General features: G+C 47.8%; 1 protein-coding gene across 2 annotated transcripts in view; it reads right to left on the bottom strand.

The window, feature by feature from the left end:
* Positions 1-393: 393 nt before the first annotated feature.
* Positions 394-19,598, bottom strand: part of Baz1b (bromodomain adjacent to zinc finger domain 1B) — a 60,945-nt gene continuing 41,740 nt past the window's right edge. For both annotated transcript variants that reach the window (XM_052753971.1, XM_052753972.1), the window contains exons 11-19: positions 18,852-18,950; positions 17,211-17,388; positions 15,353-15,535; positions 10,518-10,665; positions 8,729-8,876; positions 6,047-6,162; positions 3,674-3,816; positions 2,544-2,647; positions 394-2,330 (exon numbers count right to left, since the gene is read on the bottom strand). In XM_052753971.1, coding sequence (XP_052609931.1) covers positions 1,973-2,330; positions 2,544-2,647; positions 3,674-3,816; positions 6,047-6,162; positions 8,729-8,876; positions 10,518-10,665; positions 15,353-15,535; positions 17,211-17,388; positions 18,852-18,950 — 1,477 coding nt within the window. In that variant the 3' untranslated portion in view covers positions 394-1,972. The remainder of the gene's footprint in view (positions 2,331-2,543; positions 2,648-3,673; positions 3,817-6,046; positions 6,163-8,728; positions 8,877-10,517; positions 10,666-15,352; positions 15,536-17,210; positions 17,389-18,851; positions 18,951-19,598) is intronic.

Genomic DNA, 19,598 nt, shown 5'->3' with positions numbered 1-19,598 from the left:
GAGGATGGCATGGCTCCACATCTACGTGCCTGGGACATCAAGCACAGCTCTTTCTGAGTGGGTGAGCGGGCAGCAGTGTCTGAGGGGGCCGTTTCCTCCCATACTCAGGACAGGCCAGGCTGGTGGAAGTCAGTAACAGGACCCGTAGGCAGGCCGGTGTCTCTCTGAGACCCCTCCTGACTGCTTCTGTAGGGTGACAGAGGCCCAGCAAGAACCACTCAAATCCACTGACTTTCCAAACTGAAGCAGAGATAAAGCACGGAGCTGCAGGGCAGAACTGCAGGAGCCAAGTGCATGCGAACTCTGTGCTGCTCATCTTTAACTAACCCGGCTCCCAGGGCTGCACTACCCCCCCCCTCCCCAGGAGCAAAAAGGAGTCGTCAGAGTGGCCTCTTCTTTATAAACACAAGTCCATAATGTTTATTTGAAATCCAATTTATTACAAGCCTACCCTTAACCGCAGCCCTTCCTCCTTTAAGACGATTTAAGAAGCCACTGTGCAGATGTCACTGCAGTGGAAATACCAGCTTTCTGCTAAAACACCAGTTAAAAGCAGGGAGGCAGTGGTGCCAGGGATTACTCCAACCAAGCCTGCAGATGAAGGGAAGGGACCCTTCCTCAGCCACTGGACTGGGTGACACATAGAAGCCTCCTGACCTGGTGGGCTTCCTTTAAATAAGGAGAGCTGAGGGGCTCACATTTTCCAAATTCAAAATTGATAGAAAAGAAAGTTAAACCCTGTCTTGTACTTTTATCAAAATCTGGCATAAAAGGGAAAGCAGACTACAAACTTTTGCCTAAATACAACACGAGGCTAGACTGGCTACGTAGGGCAGAGCCGGCCCCCCACTTCCTCCTGTTGCTGACACCAGCTCCCGTCCACTGAGGAGATGCCCTCCTCGGAAGGAGCACTAGGTCTGCAGAGTGGGTCCTGGAGGAGCAGGCGCCCACAGCAAAGTAGAGTGCCACCAGGGCAGAGAGAGGGCTCCAACCCCAGATCCCACTGCCCCCTGGCCTCTCTGAGGAGGGGAGTGAAGCGAACACGTATCATAGAAACTGTACTGTACATGTGCCAAAGCAAGATGACAATTATTTTACAAGATGTTCTTTATACAATATCACTGCGGAAACAAGCAACTTTAGTAACTACAAAAGTCAATTTAAAAAATTAAACATTTGAACTTCTTCCTGCTCTTTTTCGGCTCCCTAGGGGCTTGTCTGGTTTGTGGGTGGGCTGGGCTCCAACACCCCTCTGGCCAGACCCGTCAAAGCCAAGGTCATAGCATGATTAGAAGCAGGACTCCAGTCTCTATGGGAAGTGCCTTAGTTTGCTTTGTTTTTTAATGAGGCGGTGAGTTGGGTGAGGATGGGGAAGGTTTGCCACAATGGAGAGGGTGCTCAGGAACAGCTCCAGAAAATGTCCCTAGACTCTGCCATGATCAACTCAAAGCCCACACTGTCCCAAGATGCTGGTGAACACAGAATTCTGTATGGCACTAGCTGATACTGTCACCTGAGAGGGTGGAGGAGGAAGAGAGTGCGGACATAAAGAAATAAGACTGTATATAAATATAAATTCAAAAAGATCCACACCTCGGCCAGCATGGCCGGACGACGCTCCTTCCTACTGTGGGGTACAGTGCCCTCTCTGGAGACCAGGGGGCTTGGCACTGCTGTAAAGATGAGGCGGGAGGAGGAAGAGGAGGAGTTAGGCAAAGCTCACAGGAGAAGCCATGCCCAGGCATTTCCCAGCTCTCAGGACTCAGGGGGAGGCCCACTTCTGCTGCTAGCCCTTCTGGGCAGGGTTCCCAGGCCAGCATCACACTCCCCAAGAGCTTGGCATGACAGGCATCTCTGGATGCTACAGTCCCTTCCCCTCTAACCCTCCCTGTTTCTTTCCTGCCTCTCCCACACCCCTCGGTGTTCTCCTCCTAACCCCCCTCCACGGCTGCCTCACTAGGGCCCTGCCTCGTTACTTCTTCTGTCTTCGTCCCCTGGACTGTCCAACAGACTCTGAATCACTGTCCCCGTCATCGTCGGCGAGCCTATCAGGAAACTTCCTGCGTTTCCTGCGGACATAGGGGTGGCCAGGGAGGTGTTTATGCAGCAGCGCGAGCAGACACTGCTCTGTCTTCCCCATACAGCTCAGCACATGGCTGCCACGGCAGTTGTAGAGCTCGGCGTTGGTAAACACTTGCTTCATGTCGCTGAGGAACTCTTGGACAGATCGGTAGTTCCCACACGAGCATTTGTTCTGCATGGTCTGGAAGTCCATGGGGTGATCGATCACATCGTAGTAGTCCTCGGCCTCATCTCTGGTCACAGGCTCCCTGTAAGAAAACACCAAAGGAGAAACATGCATAGGCTGGAGGGCACTACAGACAAGGGGAGCCAGCCCCAGGATGCTTGCAGCCGTGATCAATCAGAGATAAGCCAACCCAGGGGCAAGGGGTGCTCACCTTCTAAGGGCTGTCACTCCCATTCCCTTGCCAAGACACGTCTCAAAAGGAAGGGGCTAGAGCAGCCCGAGTGCGGGCACTTACCGGAAGGGCCAGCTGAAGCGGTACTTCACCAGTTTGTGGAGGATTTCCTCACACTTTTGCAGCTCCAGACTCTGCCTCCTCGAGCTACGCTTGGTCTGAAGTACCTAGCACCAGAGGAAGCAGAGTGTAAGAGTAGACAGACAGGGAAAGAAAACAAAACAAAACAAAACAAAAAACCTAAACAAAAAGGAAGCAGTTTCATCACTTCTTGGGGCATCAAGGTTGGGTGATATTCAAGATGGGTGGTGCTCTCAGGTCAGAGATACTGATCACAGCAGCGGAGGGCAGGCAGCAGGTGCTCAGAACAGAGAGTGGCTGGAGACAGCCACTGCAACTGGACACTAACCCTGTGACATGGCTCCAGGATTATGGGCATAAACAAGCAATCGCAGGAAGTCAGGCGGCAGCTGACCCCAGCAGCCAGCGTTGTGGGGCAGAGGATGCTCAGGAAGAAAAGCAGGAGGTGTAGTTCCCTTCCTCAGCTTTTCCAGGCCGTGGGAGGTGGCTACGGAGATAAGGGATGGGGCACCCTTCCAGGCAGTCACAAGCAGCTGGGACTCCCAGTGGTAGGAACCTCACACAAGGTACTGGCAACTTAAGGACTGTTCCTCTCCCTAATGGCTTGCTTTATATCCTCAAGTCCAAACTGGTCTGTGAAAACAAGCCAGTTCCTGAGAGCTTCCTTCTCCTCTTCAAGTTCAAGTGAGATCTAAAACTAAACTACAAAAACGACATCGGCTGACAACAGAGGGGTGGGGGCGATGTCTCAACAACTGTGGCTGCAGCCTAACAGTTAGTGGCTCTGGCATTGCTGGCATTCCCACAGGGAGGCCCACCCCTCTGGGCCCACCAGAGACACATGGATACTATTTTAAAATCCCCAACGAGCTGCAGGCTGCTGCTAACTAGGGGAGACTGTCTGAAGGCTAGGCAGGATGCCGGGCATAACTGCTCCTGGAGGGCCTGCTGCCTAGTCTGCCCAGAGGCCCATCCATCTGCCGCCTCAGCCCCCAACCCAGGGGGAGGGGAGGGGAAGGGAGGCTCCCTTCCACCTGTCGCCTTGTGAATTCCACATGGTGGACTAGAACATACAGAATACAAAGACTAGAGGGAGGCTAAGGAATTCTTACCAGTTCATCAACTTCTGTGTCATCCACAGGTGGGGCCTTTGGCCGTGACCTCCTGGCAGAATGTGACTTCTTACCCGGTGGTCGGCCTGGCCTTGCTGCAGGGATGACGCTCTGCTTGCCTCGGATGTTCTTCCGAGGCCTCACTGAAATAAAACATGGGCTCAGAGCAGGGTGGAGAGCAGCATGGTGTGAGTACGCTGGGGGAGGGGCAAGACCACACAAGCAAGCAGACAGTGACTTTCTGGGGCTGCGGAAGGCCAGGTCCCAGCACTTCTAGCCTGTCCGTACTTGGTTCAGTTATAGTCAGGACAGCGTCTTTGCAGGAGTCAACTGTCAAGTACGTCATCAGGAAAACATGTTTGCTAACATGGCAGCATGGCTCTCCTGCAGTCCAGACTTAGCCCGAGAGAATGCATGGACCTACGTGTACAAGGGAATCCACACTTGCCTTGTACTTTCCTGTTACCCTATGCTCAGTACCCCGTGTTTTCAGTGAGAAGTGCACTCACACAAGGGGCCACAGCATCCTGTAAATCCAAGTCAAGGTCCTCTTTCTCATGTCTTTGAAAACCAAGATGGTAGTTGAGGGCATTTCCCTGAGAGTCCTGCCTGGCATCCCTATAGAGAATACACTTGAAGGCACTCAGACTACTCGTGTCTCGGCCGATGACAGGTGCTCAGGGGCAGGCGAACCAACATTCCTTGGGATGCCCTTGGGAGCATTCTCGGCAAGGATTAGCTGAAGGCTTCTCCTCCACTAAACCATTTTCCACAACCTTTTCTTGCTAATACCTGGGGTGGGGGGAGATGACATGTGGGTAGAGAATGTGTTTAGCGAGGCAGCCATGTGGAGAACCAATGAATGATGCTTCCCATTCTATTTCTGGACCATGCTAACCCTTCAGCGGCTATTTTAAGGCTTCTAGCTCCAGACAAGGTTCATGAGGAAGGGGAAGAAGCTGACGCTCAGGTGCTAGGGCGTGAAGTTGCACCAGGGAACCTACACTAGTGGCCTGGAAGGTTGAGGACATCAAGGGCTCTCAAGTACCAAAGACTTTCTAGACTCTTCTGGGAGGCAACAGCCCTAGAAGCCCAGAGAAAACCAGGGCCTCCACGGAGTAGAGGTGGGAAACAGCCCCTAGCATGAAACTAGACTCAACACACTGCTGCCGTCAGCTGTCTTCGGACAATGTGCATCCATGCCATATGTCAGCATGAGGAGTCTCTTCATAACATCGGATGGCCGGCCCTGGCACACCTGAAGCCATACCTAGTGAACCAATAGTCCAGTGCGGTGGCACCTGCCTGTAGTCCCACCAATGGGGAGGTATTCCAGGACAGCTTTGGAAATATGTCTTTAATCAGAGCATTTAGAAGGCAGAGGCAGGCAGATCTCTGTGAGTTTGAGGCAAGCCTGGCCTACACAGTGAGTTCCCATTTCAAAAAAGAGCCTGAGATGGGAAAGACCATTCAATAGCTGTCCAGACTGTGAGAGGAGGTAAGTTAATACAGACATGGAGGCCAGAACAGACATGCACCACTGTAGTACGAGATGGTCATCCCAAACACCTGCTGCTCATAGCATGGACAAGTCTTCAGAGCTGCACTGCTTGAGACCCGTGGTCTACCTCTATGGCCTATGAAAAGGCTGTTGAAAGGCTGGCTGGAACCACTGGCTTCATCAATGACAATACTTAGAGCCATGGAAAGAGCACCAGAGGATGAGTGGATGCTGTGAGCATCAATGATGAGCTCTCTTTTGCTGATGACCATCCCAGAGAACAGACTGGGCCTTCCCACCATCCCTATGACTGAACCACAGGAAAACTAGCTCTCTCTTTCCAGCCCCGCACCGCCAGCCAAAGACCTCCCTGGCCACTGTCACTGTGCTGGACGGGGCCAGACCAGCAACCTTGTCACAAACATGCGTGAGACCCTCAGTTCCACTAACTCTTAAAGCAAGTGCTCTGCTGTTGGCTGATGCTCTGGAGACCAACCCACCTTTTCCCTGAGAGTTTAAAAGATTTTATTTCTAATTATATGTATATGTGTGAGCTTATGTGTGCATGGACATATGTGCACATTGAGTGAAGGTGCCCAGAGTCCAGGTAAGTAAGGGTCCTAGAACTGGAGTTACAGGCAGTTGTGAGCTGCCCAACATGGACACTGGGAACTGAACACTGGTCACCTGGAAGAGCAGTACAGACTCCTAACTGCTGAGCATCGCTCCATGCCATCTGCACGGCCCTTTCCCCCGACATCTTGAAAGCCAACACAGACACACGGCAGTTCAGTCGCCCACAGCCCCAAGGGAGAAGAGGAAGACAGGCAGTCAGAAGGACGGAGGGCAACGATGCCACACCAGGCACTTACACCGCAAGCCAGCCACTTCATAGTCCTCCTCTTCCTCCTCCTCTTCCTCCTCTTCCTCCTCCTCCTCACTCTCACCACCTTCACTGTCCTCAGAGGTAGACTCTTCGGTGTAATTCCTGTGAGAGGAAAGGCCAAGGAGAGACTCAGTCCTAGTTAGAGAACCTGACACCCCACACAATCCCGCCAGGTCCACTCACGGACCTCATGGAGCCGACAGTGAGGGAGAGACCCTCAGAGTGCAGGCCAGTGGTTTCTACCGTGCTTCAGCAGTCTGCCCCCCTCTGCTCAGTCTAAAAGGGTTTAGGGGACACCAATGGGGAGGGGGAGATCAAGAACAAAATACAACCTCTACTTCTCTCCACCAACAGTATAAAAGACGATTACTTTTGCTTCACAAAATATCCGCTAAGTTAACACTCCAGACACCAAAGCTGCCCAACTCTGGGGCGCACTGAGAGGACTAAGCGCCCAGGCAGGTGTTTACTGCACCTTGATGGCTCTGTTCCAGAAGCTGCAGACGACCACACAACAAAGCAACTAATCCCGACTAAGAAGAGCTGGTCCACAGCCTGTCTCTAGAGCAGCAGGCCTTGGGCCCCTCCACTGGGAGGTGGTGGAGGAGGAGAACTAACCAGCAAGGCTGTTACGGTGTGGGTGGGATCAAACAGCTCTGCCCTTTACAAGAAAGACAAGCCAGTGGTTGTGAGCACACCCTTCCACAACCTCCAGTGTCAATGGAGGGCAACAGCAGCAACGGGGCAAATGTTAGGTGCCTTCCAAGGTGTGGTCTGGCTGTACTGCTGCAGGTGCACAGCAAGGCGGCTCCTCTATTTGCAGGGCACCCGGCACACTGTTTGAGAACTGACAGCTGGGCTGCTCAGGAGGGGCCTCCAGTCCAAGGGTACAGGACTTCTGAAAGAAGCCATGCAATTTCAGCCCAGCCTCAGGCAGTTTACCCAGCAGACAGTGCTCAACAGAGAAGATGCTAGATGCTGGGAAGCACAAGGGACAGAGTAACCCGGTCTGTAACAGGCACAGGAACAGGAGACCAGGGCCTCCAAAGGAAGGACGAGGAGTCTGAACTTTGCAACAGCTGTCTTCTGTAGGCCATGCTGTCCTCCACCAGTGAGAGGCCATAGATGGGAGGGAGAAGGGCTGACAGCCACCTTAGAAGCCCGAGAGAGATAGGTGGGAAGAACAGCAGGGGGCCACAGAGAACGAGGAGCAGGAGACTGATTCAAAGACAGCTGACACCAGGTTGGTATTTGGCTAATAAATAAAAGAAAGGAAGTTCATGTCCAAACAGATCCCAGGGAAAGGAAACTAAGCATGGATACAGAAGGCCATGATTTGGCTGCAGATAAGCAGAAATGACCGCCGGTAGAAGCAGCTATGATATAAGCAATGGAGTAAAGGCAGGAGATGCCACTGCTACCCGAGAACAAAGCGTATCAAGGGGCTGGAGAGATGGCTTAGAGCTAAGAGCATTGGCAGCTCTTCCACAGACCCAGGTTCGATTCCTGGCACACATAGCAAGGCTCAGAACCAAGTGTAACTTGAGTTTCAGGGGACCCAGTGCCCTCTTCTGGCCTCCATGGGCACCAGGCACACATACATGCAGGCAAAATAGCCACACACATTAAAAAAAAAAAAAAAAAAAGAACCCACCAGGCGGCAGTGGCACACACCTTTTATCCCAGCACTCGGGAGGCAGAGGTATGTAGATCTCTGTGAGTTCGAGGCCAGCCTGGTCTACAGAGCGAGATCCAGGACAGGCACCAAAACTACAAAGAGAAACCCTGTCTCGAAAAGCCAAAAGAAAAAAAAAATTGTGCAAAAAAAGAGTGCATCCAGAAGAGAAACAGACAGCTGGTCTTGGTGGTAAATGCCTTTATTCCCAGCATTTGGAAGGTAGAGGCAGACACATAGATCTCTGAGTTCAAGGATATCCAGGACTACACAGAGAAACCCTGTTTTGAAACTGAAAACAAAGCGGGGGGGGGGGGGGGGGGGGGGGGGGGGGGGGGAGGCGGTATTAACAGTGAAAAGCAGAAATGTCAACATTAAACAAAACCAGACGGCTGAGTGGATATGAACACTTATTGCTCTTGTAGGACCCAGGTTCACTTCCATCACCCACACGGCAGCCTGTGACTATCACAACTCCAGTTTCAGGGGAGCCAATGCACTCTTCTGACCTCCATGGGTAACACACACACACATTATTTATTTATATACATACAAGCAGACAAAATACTCATATATAAAAAAGAAAATTAAAACCACACACCCCCAACGTACCCCAAACCAAAGCGAGATAACAGCATCTAAGCTCTTACTGCTGTACCACAAATGACCAAGCTTTGCACCCAAATGAGCTTAACGCTCCTTGGAAACAAACACTCCATTTGAGTAACTGAAGCTACTTTAACTATCAGCCTATCTGATGGCTAGTATAGCATGGAATGGCCTTGAACTTGCTTTGTAGCCAAAGATGACTCAGAACTCCTGTCCTCCTGCCCCCACCTTCCGTGTTTGGGATTATAAGCATGGACCACCATGGCTGACTTTTGTAGTAGCAACAGGAATCAAAGCCAGGGCTTGTATAAGCTAAGTGAGCATTCTACCAAGTGAGCTATCTCCCCAGCCCTCCACTTATTTTTGAAAGAAAAAAATTCTCACCTGCCCCGGGAATTTCGCCTGGCGGTAGGAGGCTGGCAAGCTGGACACTGCCACTCACCATCTGGTACTTCATAGAGGGCCGGCCTCAGACAGAACAGGTGGAAGGCTTTATTACACTCATCACACAGGATCAGCTTGTCATCTTCCCCTGCAGAGACAGAGCACACACACATTGTTGGCGGCACAACAAACAGCGCAGCACAGCGCCTCTCCCTCTCTCTCTCTCTCTCTCTCTCTCTCTCTCTCTCATTTTATTCATGGCCATGGATGTGTGTTCCAGAGCCTGGGAAAGCAGCAGAGAGCACTGGAGTTCCAGGGAACCGCCTGACCCGAGTTCTCCACAAGAGCAGCAAGCACCCGTGAGGGTTAAGCTGTCTCTCCAGCTCCTTTCTTTCTTTCAAGACAAGGTCTCATCATCTAGCCCATGCTGGCCTTGAACTTGGAGGAGGGGTCCTCCTGACTGCCTCCCAAATGATGGGATTACAGGTACAGACCAAATTCTGCTGCCTCTTTGTTGTGCGTGTGCGTGTGGAGGCTGGAGGCTGGCGGCAGGTGTCTCATTTAACAGCTGTCCCGAGGCAGGGTTTCTTACTTGAAGCCAGAACTGGACACTAGTTCTGTGAGATCCCTTTTGTCGCCATCTCCCAAGAGCCAGCACAAGTGGGCTGCTATGCCCAACCAACATTTATGTGGGGGCAGCAATGGAACTATGGTCCTCATGCTTCTGTACAAGCGTTTTACTGACCTATCTTTCCAGCCTGCTTGTTTCTTAAAATGCATTTGTTTTCTGAAAATAGGGCAATTTAGGGAGAGTTCCTAACTTATCTCCTCAGAACTACCTGGAACCGAGGCAGGACAATTAATATTTACTAAGAGGTGGCTGGGCTCTAAGACGAAGCAGAAGCAAGTGGATATTTTTGAGTTCCAGGCCAGCCAGAGCTACATAATGAGACTCTATCCCAAAATAAGTAAACACATAAAATAAAACAATTTTAAATTGTGTACGTGTGTGTTTTAACTAAAAGGCAGCAAAAATTAAGCAGTGGCTTGAGACTGCTGTTCTTCTTGGAACCCTAAACTATCCCACACACGTTTGGCATGGGTCCTGAGTGACTTTGTTTCTTTCCCTTTGAAAGTATACAGTATGAACTTCATATGGTTAACTCCCTTTCCCAACTTCCATCCCTGGTCAGTTTTACAGCAACTGAGTCTACATAGTGCTTCACTCTTTGGAAACTGAGCAGTAAGCTAGTTTATAAGGTAGCGTTAACCAAGGAGAAGTAAATCATTAGGACGATCTCAGCACAAAACATTAAAAAAAAAAAAAAAAAAAAAAAAGGGTTGGGGATTTAGTTCAGTGGTAGAGCGCTTGCCTAGCAAGCACAAGGCCCTGGGTTCGGTCCTTAGCTCTGAAAGAAAAAAAAAAAGGACAAAACATTTCCAAATGCTCTGTACTCAGGGCTAAAGGATGAGGTCTGTGTGCACAATGTGCAAAGACTGCCCCCTGCTGGAAGCACCTACCTCTAAGATTTGTCTAAAGGATTGTAGATTTTAGATAACTAATTTGCTCCTGTAGAAACTCTCAAGACTGAGACAGCAGCTGCTCCAGCCATACACCGCAGATGTGAACACAGACTCACCAGCATGAGACTGCAAAGAAAAAGCTGCTGCACCACACTCAGAATGTGTGTACACAAGGAGAGGTGGGGAAATTACACACCAAAAAATTACTTCAGAGGAAAAGGATTTTGAGAATGGAGAGCCTAGTCCCAATCACTCCGATGCATACCTTTTTTCCGACAGACTTTGCACCTAGCGTTTTCTGCAGACATATCCCACTTGATACAGGCATCAAGCATCCCGAGTAGAACGTGCATTCTGGAAAAGGTCTGGGCTTCACGGATGGCTGTCTTCCATTTTTCCAGTGCAGAGGCAACCTAAGCAGCAAGTAAAGCAGCCTGGCATTATGACCGTGACCTCAAAGCAACAAGAGGGCAAGGAATGGGTGAAGACATAGAGTTCTGAGGCTATCTGCCTCCTAGAGTTTCATTAAAACCATCCACTTTTTTATAGAGCCCCCACCCCAAGCCTTCAAAGGTAACAAACAAACAAACTCGGCAAAGGTCACACCAAGATTAAGTGTGGAGTGGGAATGAGAAGCAACATGTCTCTTCTAGTGAAATCATAAGAATGTTGTATCTTTTAGAAGTAGGAATAAACACCAGCATAAACATCAATGTTTGGTCTACAAAACTCTGAGATGGCTCAGCAGGCACCTTACTTTGCTAGAACATTTAAGTCTCCCAGCTTGGACTGCTTCCAGTGAGCCTCTGGTTAGAAGTGGATGGTAACAAAGCACACCATCAGTCCCTTTGCCCCACACTAGAAAGACAGCTATCCTGACTCAGAAGGGATGGAAGGCTGTACAAGTCTTTCCCAATACACCGTTCAAAATGGAAAACTTTGCTGCCTTGACAGAACACACCAACACAGGACTACTACAGGAAATAGCATAATAGTACTTGCATAAGAAAGACAAGCATATTCATGAGCGAGTTCACACTTTTGTTTTTTTTTGAGACAGGATTTCTCTGTGTGTAGCTAGCCCTGGCTGTCCTCAAAGGCACAGAGATCAGCTTGCCTCTGCCTCCCAAGTGCTGGGATTAAAGGTGTACACCACCACCACCCAGCTGTGAGTTCACACTTTTAAATACTGTACAGTACCTCATAAATTTGCACAATTATTAGGTATTAATGAACTTTTGGGGGGGTTGTTTAAAGACAGGGTTTCTCTGTGTAGCTTTGTAGCCTGTCCTGGAACCTCGCTCTGTTGACCAGGCTGGCCTCAAACTCATAGAGATCTACCTACCTCTGCCTCCCGAGTGCTGGGGTTAAAGGCGTGCGCCACCACTGCCCGGCAATATTAATGAACTTTTAGAGTGTTTAAATGGAGCTAGAGATGGCAAGGTGCTAAAAGTACTTGCTGCTCTTGCAGAGGACCTGGGTTTAGTTCCCAGAACGCATAGGGTAGCTCACAACAACTCGTACCTTCAGTTCAGGGGATCCAACATCCTCCCTCTTCTTACCTCTGTGGGCACCAAAAACACATGTGGTACACATACATACATATAGCAGGCAAGCCACTCATATGCATAAGATAAAAATAAACAATGTGTGTTTAAAGAGGGAGACTGCTGGCTACTCTGATTTGATTACTAGCCACACTGTGTACACATACTGAGTTATATTACACACTATAAACTTTTTTTTTCCTAGTTTTTCAAGACAGGGTTTCTCTGTGTAGCTTTGGTGCCTGTCCTGGAACTCGAGGCTGGCCTCAAACTCACAGAGATCCGCCTGGCTCTGCCACCCGAGTGCTGAGATTAAAGGCGTGCGCCACCACCGCCCGGCTGCTATCCTGTATTTTCTATCTTTTTCTCTCCCCTCTATCCTTCTATCTAATATTTCCTGCTGCTTCTACTCAAGAGTACTCTGGGGAAATGTGGGGGTGGGCTGGCCCACCACAGTATACCAGACTAGGACTGGAGAGCTGGCTCAGAGTACTTGCTGCTCTTGTAGAGGACTGTGGTTCAGTCCCCAGCACCCACATCAGGTAGCTGACAACTGCCGATAGCTCTAGTTCCAGGGGAGCTGATGCCTTCTGGCTTCGGAGAGCACTGCATGCTACACGCACATGCTGCATATACTAACAAGCAGTCATACACGTCTACGTGAAAAGAAACAAATTGTTTTAAAATTTAAAAAATACACACCCCTACTACAAAAAGGACCTGAGAAACAATCTCATAGAACTAAAGAAACTGGAGCCCAGAAGAGAGACTGACATAAACTCATGTACCAGCCTGATACTAGCCAAGGAATCCTTGGCCCTTGCTAAGTGGAAACTTTCAAAGCAGAGGACAGTGGAAAATTTTGAGCTGTGGCAAAGCTGACCTTTGGTGGGAGCTGCAGGGCAGGATACTGCTGGTACAGAAGACAGCAGACCCACTCAGCAAGTGGCCTGCCTGACTCTCCAAGAAGCTCTCCATCTCTACACTGTGTGGACCCTTAAAGGGCTTACATTTTATTTCAGCTCAGGGTTTAGAACACAAAGTGCCCTTAATGGAACTTAATCACCTGTTGGTCCTCAGGAAAAAGAAATAGAAAGGGAAGATGAGGCTCTTTCCCTTGAGAGTTTACCAATAAAAGCCTATACAAAGCTGGGTTAAAGGGCAACATGGCTCACAGGGTAAAGGTGATGGCCACCAAGTCTGACAATCAGAATTCTATCCCCAAGACCTACACGATGCAAGAACTGACTTCTGCAAGTTATCCTCTGACCTCCACACACTAGCTGTGGAACACAAATGTGTATGTATGTGTACACACCCCCCCCCCCACAAACACACAATGTATAAAACAAAAAACTTCAGTTAAAAACAAAACCCACACAGCATTTAGCAAACAGTGCCTCATAAATATGTACAATGAACTTTAGAAAGTGTTTAAAAGAGAGGAAATGCTAGCCACTCTGATTTGATCATTATACACACTGTGCACAGACTGAATTATCATACTGCACTCCATAAATTTATACAACTACAATAATAAAGAAATTTAAGCCAGGTCTGGTGGCTCAGTTCTGTAACCTCAGCACTTGGGAGCCTGAGGGAGGAGCTGTCTTAGACATCACATAGGTTATCTGGGTGCTAAAAGCCACTAAAAGCAACTCAGGACTGTCCCAGTAAAATACCGACATAGGCAGGAGGCACCATTGTGAAGTAAACCAACCCCCCTTACTCCAAATAATCCTCTCTGAATCACGTTCCACCTGTGGCCTAAGAAAAGTAAGGAGAAACACAACTGTGTACAAACTCTAGAGGTGTTTCGGAAAGAGCAGTAGTCTTACTCTTGAACATTTTTGCTTGCAATCACATATGCACACATAAGAGGACTTGTTGGATCCTCTAGAACTGGAGTTACAGACAGCTCAGGCTGCCATGTGGGTGCTAGAAATAGAACCCAGGTCCTCTGGAAGAACAGTCAATGCTCCAACTGCCTTGGCTAGCCTGGTAGCCTCTGAGAATAGACTTATTCTTAAACTACCTGGCTGTGGTGATGCTTGCCTTTAGTCCCACCACTGGGGAGCTGAAGGTAAGAGGATTTAGGGTTCAACTCAGCTGGGGCTACATAAGATCCTGGATTAAAAAAAAAGCAAAGACCAGGCATGGCAGAGCACACCTTAATCCCAGCACTTGGGAGGCAGAGGCAGGCAGAATCTCTGAGTTTAAGGCCAGTCTGGTCTACATAAAGAGTTCCAGGCCTGCCAGGCAGTGGTGGTACGTGACTTTAATCCCAGCACAGAAACAGCCGGATCTCTGAGTTCAAGGTCAGCCTGGTCTACAAAGTGAGTTCCAGGACACCCAGAGCTGTCTGTCATGCAGAGAAACCCTGTCTCAAAACAAACAAACAAACAAACAAAAACCCAAACAAACAAACAAAAAAATTAGATTTTTCCATGACAGAGAGACAAATTTCATTTCAATCTAAACTTCAGAACCCAGCTCCCATGCCCATGGCTGGGAAGCTCTGACCACCTTGGCAACCCTCACAAGTCAGCCTAGGCACTGCTCCTTTTCATCAGCACAGAAAGCCTGAACTCGTGATGGCTTGAATTCTTTTCTTCCCTTTTCAGATAGTCTCTATGTAGCCCTGGCCTTGAACTCAGAGACCTGCCTGCCTCCACCTCACCAAAAGCTTGCTTGCACCACACCAGGTGTCTTGGGTTCTGAAATGGTATGAAAGGGATCTTTTGTGGTGATATATTGTGTACCAAATAAAATTTGCCTGAAGATCAGAGAACAGAACAAGCCACTAGACTAAACATAGATGCCAGGGAGTGGTGGCACACACCTTTAATCCCAGCACTTGGGAATCACACGCCTTTAATCCCAGTACTAGGAAGGACGCACTATGGCTGGACAAATGTATACAAGGCGTGAGGAGACAGGAACAAAGCCTTCTCAGCAGAAGCTCTTTTCGGCTGAAGCTTTTTCAGCTGGAAACTCCTTTCAGATGGACCCCTTTCAGTTGAGGACACACAGACACTCAGAGGGTTCGTGGAGACAAGATCTCGCCTCCATTTCGGCCTGATGATTGGGTAGTGGAAAGCAATCTCTCTAGCGGCTTGTTCCTTTGTTTCCTCTGATCTTTTTGACAAATTTTATTAGGGTGCACATACATCACGACAGTCTTTGTTTAGTAGAAACCCTATGTAAACGTCCATCTTTTCTGAGCTGTGATGAGATGACACACAAGTGCAGTCCTCTCTGGTGAAGCTGAGCAAAGAGCAGGGAGTCCCAGCAGTCAGCTGGGACAGACACTGCCACTGCGGGAAAGAACTGGGGCTTCACAGCCTACTGTGGTGATGATGTGTCTGCCCAGGACAAGCACTTTCCGCGTCCTTTCTACCTTATTATACCGACACACAGAGACTGGTTAGAGCACACACAGGGAACTCGACAGACAGCTTGTCCTACTATTCTAACGGCCTCCCCACTTCTCATCCCACACACTCAGTTCCCTAAAGCAAGAATCCCCAGCTCAGACTCAGTAACTGAATACCTTTGCTTCCTCAGCCATCTTTTTCTCTTCATCCACTTCCTCACACTTTATGGAATCTTCACTTTGGAGTTTTCTTTTCTTCTGTTTGGGAGCCATGAATCCTTGCAGAAATTTCTTTATGACACTGGCCTGAAGGGCAATGACACATTCACCAAAATCCTTCAGTTTCTCTAAGGAAATGACCTACAGGAAAGAATTTAAAAATGAGTGGAGGCCAAGAGGACAAAGAAAGAAGTCTGTCTCTAAACTCCCTACCATGAACTACTGCTGTCTTAGTTAGAAGGACTCCATATCTAACAGTGCCTCTGACTACCTCCACTTCCCCAGTGAAAGGATCCAGAACGCTGAAATTCCATCTGCTCCAAGGAATTCTTCCATTCAGTCCTTATTACCCATGACACGCAGGACAAACTAAAGGGCTGAGGCAGAGGGTGTGCCTAGCATGTGTGCGGCTGTGAGCTTAAACATCAGCACCACAAAATTAAAACCAGAAATAAAACACAGGCAAGAAAAGCAAAGACAGTTGGAGAAGGCTCAAGCTTTCGGCACTTTCTGGCTGAGGTCAGGCACTGAGCTTTCCATTCTCCATCTCCATTAAACCTTTGTTTATTTTATGAATGAAGAGGCAGTCACACTATCACAATTATATTCTTTCTGAAGCTGCAGAGATGGTTCAGCAGTGAAGAGAGTGCACTGTTCTTGCAGAGGACCAGATCCCAGCACCCATGTCTGGAGGGTCACAATCACCAGTGGGATCTAGCACTTCTGGCTTCCAGGACAAGAACATATGCACATATCTAACACATAACCAAAATAAACTTTTTATCAGGGAGTGGTGGTACAAGCCTTTAATCCTAGCACTTGGGAGGCAGAGGAGACAGATCTCTTAAGCTGGAGGACAGGTTGATCCACATACCAAGTTTCTCACCAGCCAAGGCTACATAGTAACACACTGTCTCAAAAGAAAAGGGAAAATAAATAAATAAATAAATAAATAAGCAAGCAAACAAATAAATAAATAGTTTTTTTGGGTTCGGGGTCTCACTATGTAATCCTGGCTGGCTTGGAATTCACTATTTGACCAGGCTGGCCTCCAATTCATAAAGACCTGCTTACCTCTGCCTCCTAAGTACTGGGATTAAAGGCATGCAATACCAAACTGGGCTTACATTTTTTATAAAGATTCATTTTATTTTTAATTGTATGTATGTGTCTGCTTGGAGTACGTGTACAAGAGTGCAATGCCCAAAGGGGCCAGAGGTGTCTGATCCTCTAGAGCTGGAGGTCCAGGTGGCTGTGAACTGCCTGATGTGGGTGCTGGGAACTGAATGTGGGTGCTCTGTAAGAGCAGTACGTGCTCTTAGTCACTGAACTGCCCCCTTGGCTCGAAAACTTGCATTACACACCGTGCATTACTATCTTGTCAGTTACATAAGGCATACCAATTTAAAACTATATAGTCAGGCATGGTGGAGCACACCTTTCCTGCCAGCACTTGGGAAGCACAATCAAGAGATTACTGTGTTTGAGGCCAGCCTGATCTTACACAGTGAGTTCTTGTGGGGTCACATAAACCCTGCCTAATAAAAAAAGGGCAAGCCAGAAAGAATAATAACTCAATTTCAGCAAGAGAAAGAATTGAATTTGGCCCATTTCCTGATAAATACTTAGCAAACAAAAGAGATGACAAAGAAAACAATTATATGCATCAACTTTTGCTCCCACATATATTATGCACAACACCCCCAAATGGAACCACGACCCGCTTTATTTCAGCAGGTAAGACACCAGCTCTGGAAGTGACTCCCTGCTGAGCTTCTGGAGCAGCAGCATTCACGGTCCTTCCCTGCACTCTTACCCGGGCTTCGAACTCTGCTGTCCCCTCCATGTAGCCAAGGCCTCCCTTCTGCAGCCTCGTTGCCACTTCAATAAGGTCACTCCTCAGGAAGTCCAGGAGCTCCTGGTTGCCGTCACAAGCTTTTAGACCCAGATTTGGCTTCCGAGCCAGATAAATGGAGTGAGTAATTTCTTGGTACCTACAAGAATTAGGATTAGGAAAAGGAGTATAGAAACATTTAGAGGCACTTCTACATGCCCCAGTGTAATAACTACAGGCAAATAACTGGCTCTCAGTTTCTCTGTTATCCATACTGATGTTGATGCTTCACACAAACAGAATCATACAATATGCAGCCTTTCATGTCTGGCTTCTTTTGCTGAGCACAATGTTTTGACACCCAGGTGGCAACACAAACTAGTGCTTCACTCTTTATTTTTTTTTTTAACGTTTATGGGTCTTTTGTCTGTATGTGTTCTGTGCAACAAGCTCTCCAGCTTCCGTCCCTTCTCGTGCGAATATGCTGTTTAGACAGGTCACATTCTGTCTTCTGCTAATCAACTGATAGGTATTTATGGTACTTCTACCTCTGGTCTATTGTGAATACTGACAGATCAGGTTTGAACGTTAACTCAGCTAGGAAAGCATTTGTGCAATGCTCTTAACTACCGTGGTTCACAGCTTGCTTGGTGCAGGGCACACACTAGCCAAAGATCAAATATGCTACCCTGGATCATGTGACCTAAAATGTGTATTTTATCTAAACAAACATGCTCAAAAAGACTACAAGTTAGGAGCTAGAGAGATGGCTCAGCAGTTAAGATCACTGGCTGCCGACAAGAGGTCCTGAGTTCAACCCCTAGCAACCACATGGTGATTCACAACCATCTATAATGAGATCTGGCGCCCTCTTCTGCCTTGCAGACAGAACACCGTATACATAATAAATCTTAAAAAACAAAACAAAACAAAAAATTACAAGTTAAATCAGCATCAAAATTACAGACTTATTTTTATAACTTTAATAGATTATCAACAAAAAGCCAGGTATGGTTGTACACAGCTCTAGCCAAGAGCTCCTTGAGACCTACACCATCACATAGAGGGTAGAGGCAGGAAGGTTTGAAGTTGTCATTTTGGCTATAAAGTGAGTTCAAAGCTAGTCTAGGCTACATAAGACACTGTTTTGAACAAGCTTACAAGCTGAGGCTGGAGAGATGGCTCAGCCATTAAGAACACTGGCTGCTCTTCCAGAGGACCCAAGTTTTGATTGCTAAACATCTACATGGTGGCTCACAACCATATGTAACTCCAGTCTCAGGAGATTCCTCGCCTTCTTCTGGCCTTTCAGGACACTACATACACATGGTAGAGACATACATGAAGACAAAACACTCAAACACAAAACATCAGTAAATTAAAAAAAAAAAAAACGCACACACACAAAAAGAAAGCATGCAAACAAGCCCAAACCAAAAAAACATCTTACTGCTGGGTACCGTGGTGCACACCTTTAGTCCCAGAACTAGGGAGGCAGAGGCAGGCAGATGTCTCTGAGTTTGAGGCCAGCCTAGTCTACACAGAGAGCCTATTTCAAAACCACATTGCTCAGATATTGACATTTACACTGAGAAGATGTGGTAAACAAGAGGAAACCCTTACCTTTTTTCCAGTCTTTCTTTAAGCTGACTTTCTCTTATTCCCTGAGGATGAAGGCAATTTAGCAACTCATCCAGTTCCTTCTGACTATCACACAGGAACCTGCAGAAGCATAACAAACGTTACAAGTTGGAAAAACAGTTCAAATCAAACAGTGTATGGAGTCTCAGGCTGACAGTGAGTGAGAAACACAGAATTCCAGACTGCTTTCCGTCTAAGTTCACCATTAGGACACCTAATTTACTATTTCCACGAGGCCAACGTGGTCTCCTGCTACAATACAGACATTTGTTTGTTTGAATGTTTTCTGAGTTAAGGTTTCCCTGTGTAGTCCCAGCTGTCCTGGAATTTGCTCTGTAGACCAGGCTAGCCCCTGTCTCTCGTGTGCTGGATTAAAGGAGCGAGTCACCACTGCTCAGCCCAGAGACAGACTTTATACCTCCTCATGCAACTTCAAAAAGTAAATTTATACCTCAAACTAAAATAGCTAAGATATAGGTGATTGCACCAAACATATTTTATGTAATCAAAAGTAGCAAAGACTGTCTCAAAATCTAGCTCTTTGCCTAAAGCAGAATTGTACATACACAGAGACCAATAGCTATTTAAAAAATGTTTTCAATGAGTAAAATTCACTTAATGACTGTATGTGTCTTAATTTTACTTTATACATAGTCTGTAAAGTGTAATCACCAAATTCAAAATACTTCGTATTTCTGACCCGAAACAAGAGCATTCGGCAATGCTGCA

The sequence above is a fragment of the Peromyscus californicus genome, unplaced genomic scaffold (assembly GCF_007827085.1).
Source record: "Peromyscus californicus insignis strain IS unplaced genomic scaffold, ASM782708v3 Scaffold_2__1_contigs__length_46816999, whole genome shotgun sequence".
In the NCBI taxonomy this organism is placed as follows: Eukaryota; Metazoa; Chordata; class Mammalia; order Rodentia; family Cricetidae; genus Peromyscus; species Peromyscus californicus.
Note: the sequence above shows the minus strand (reverse complement) of the source record. Positions and strands in the feature narration are given on the sequence as shown.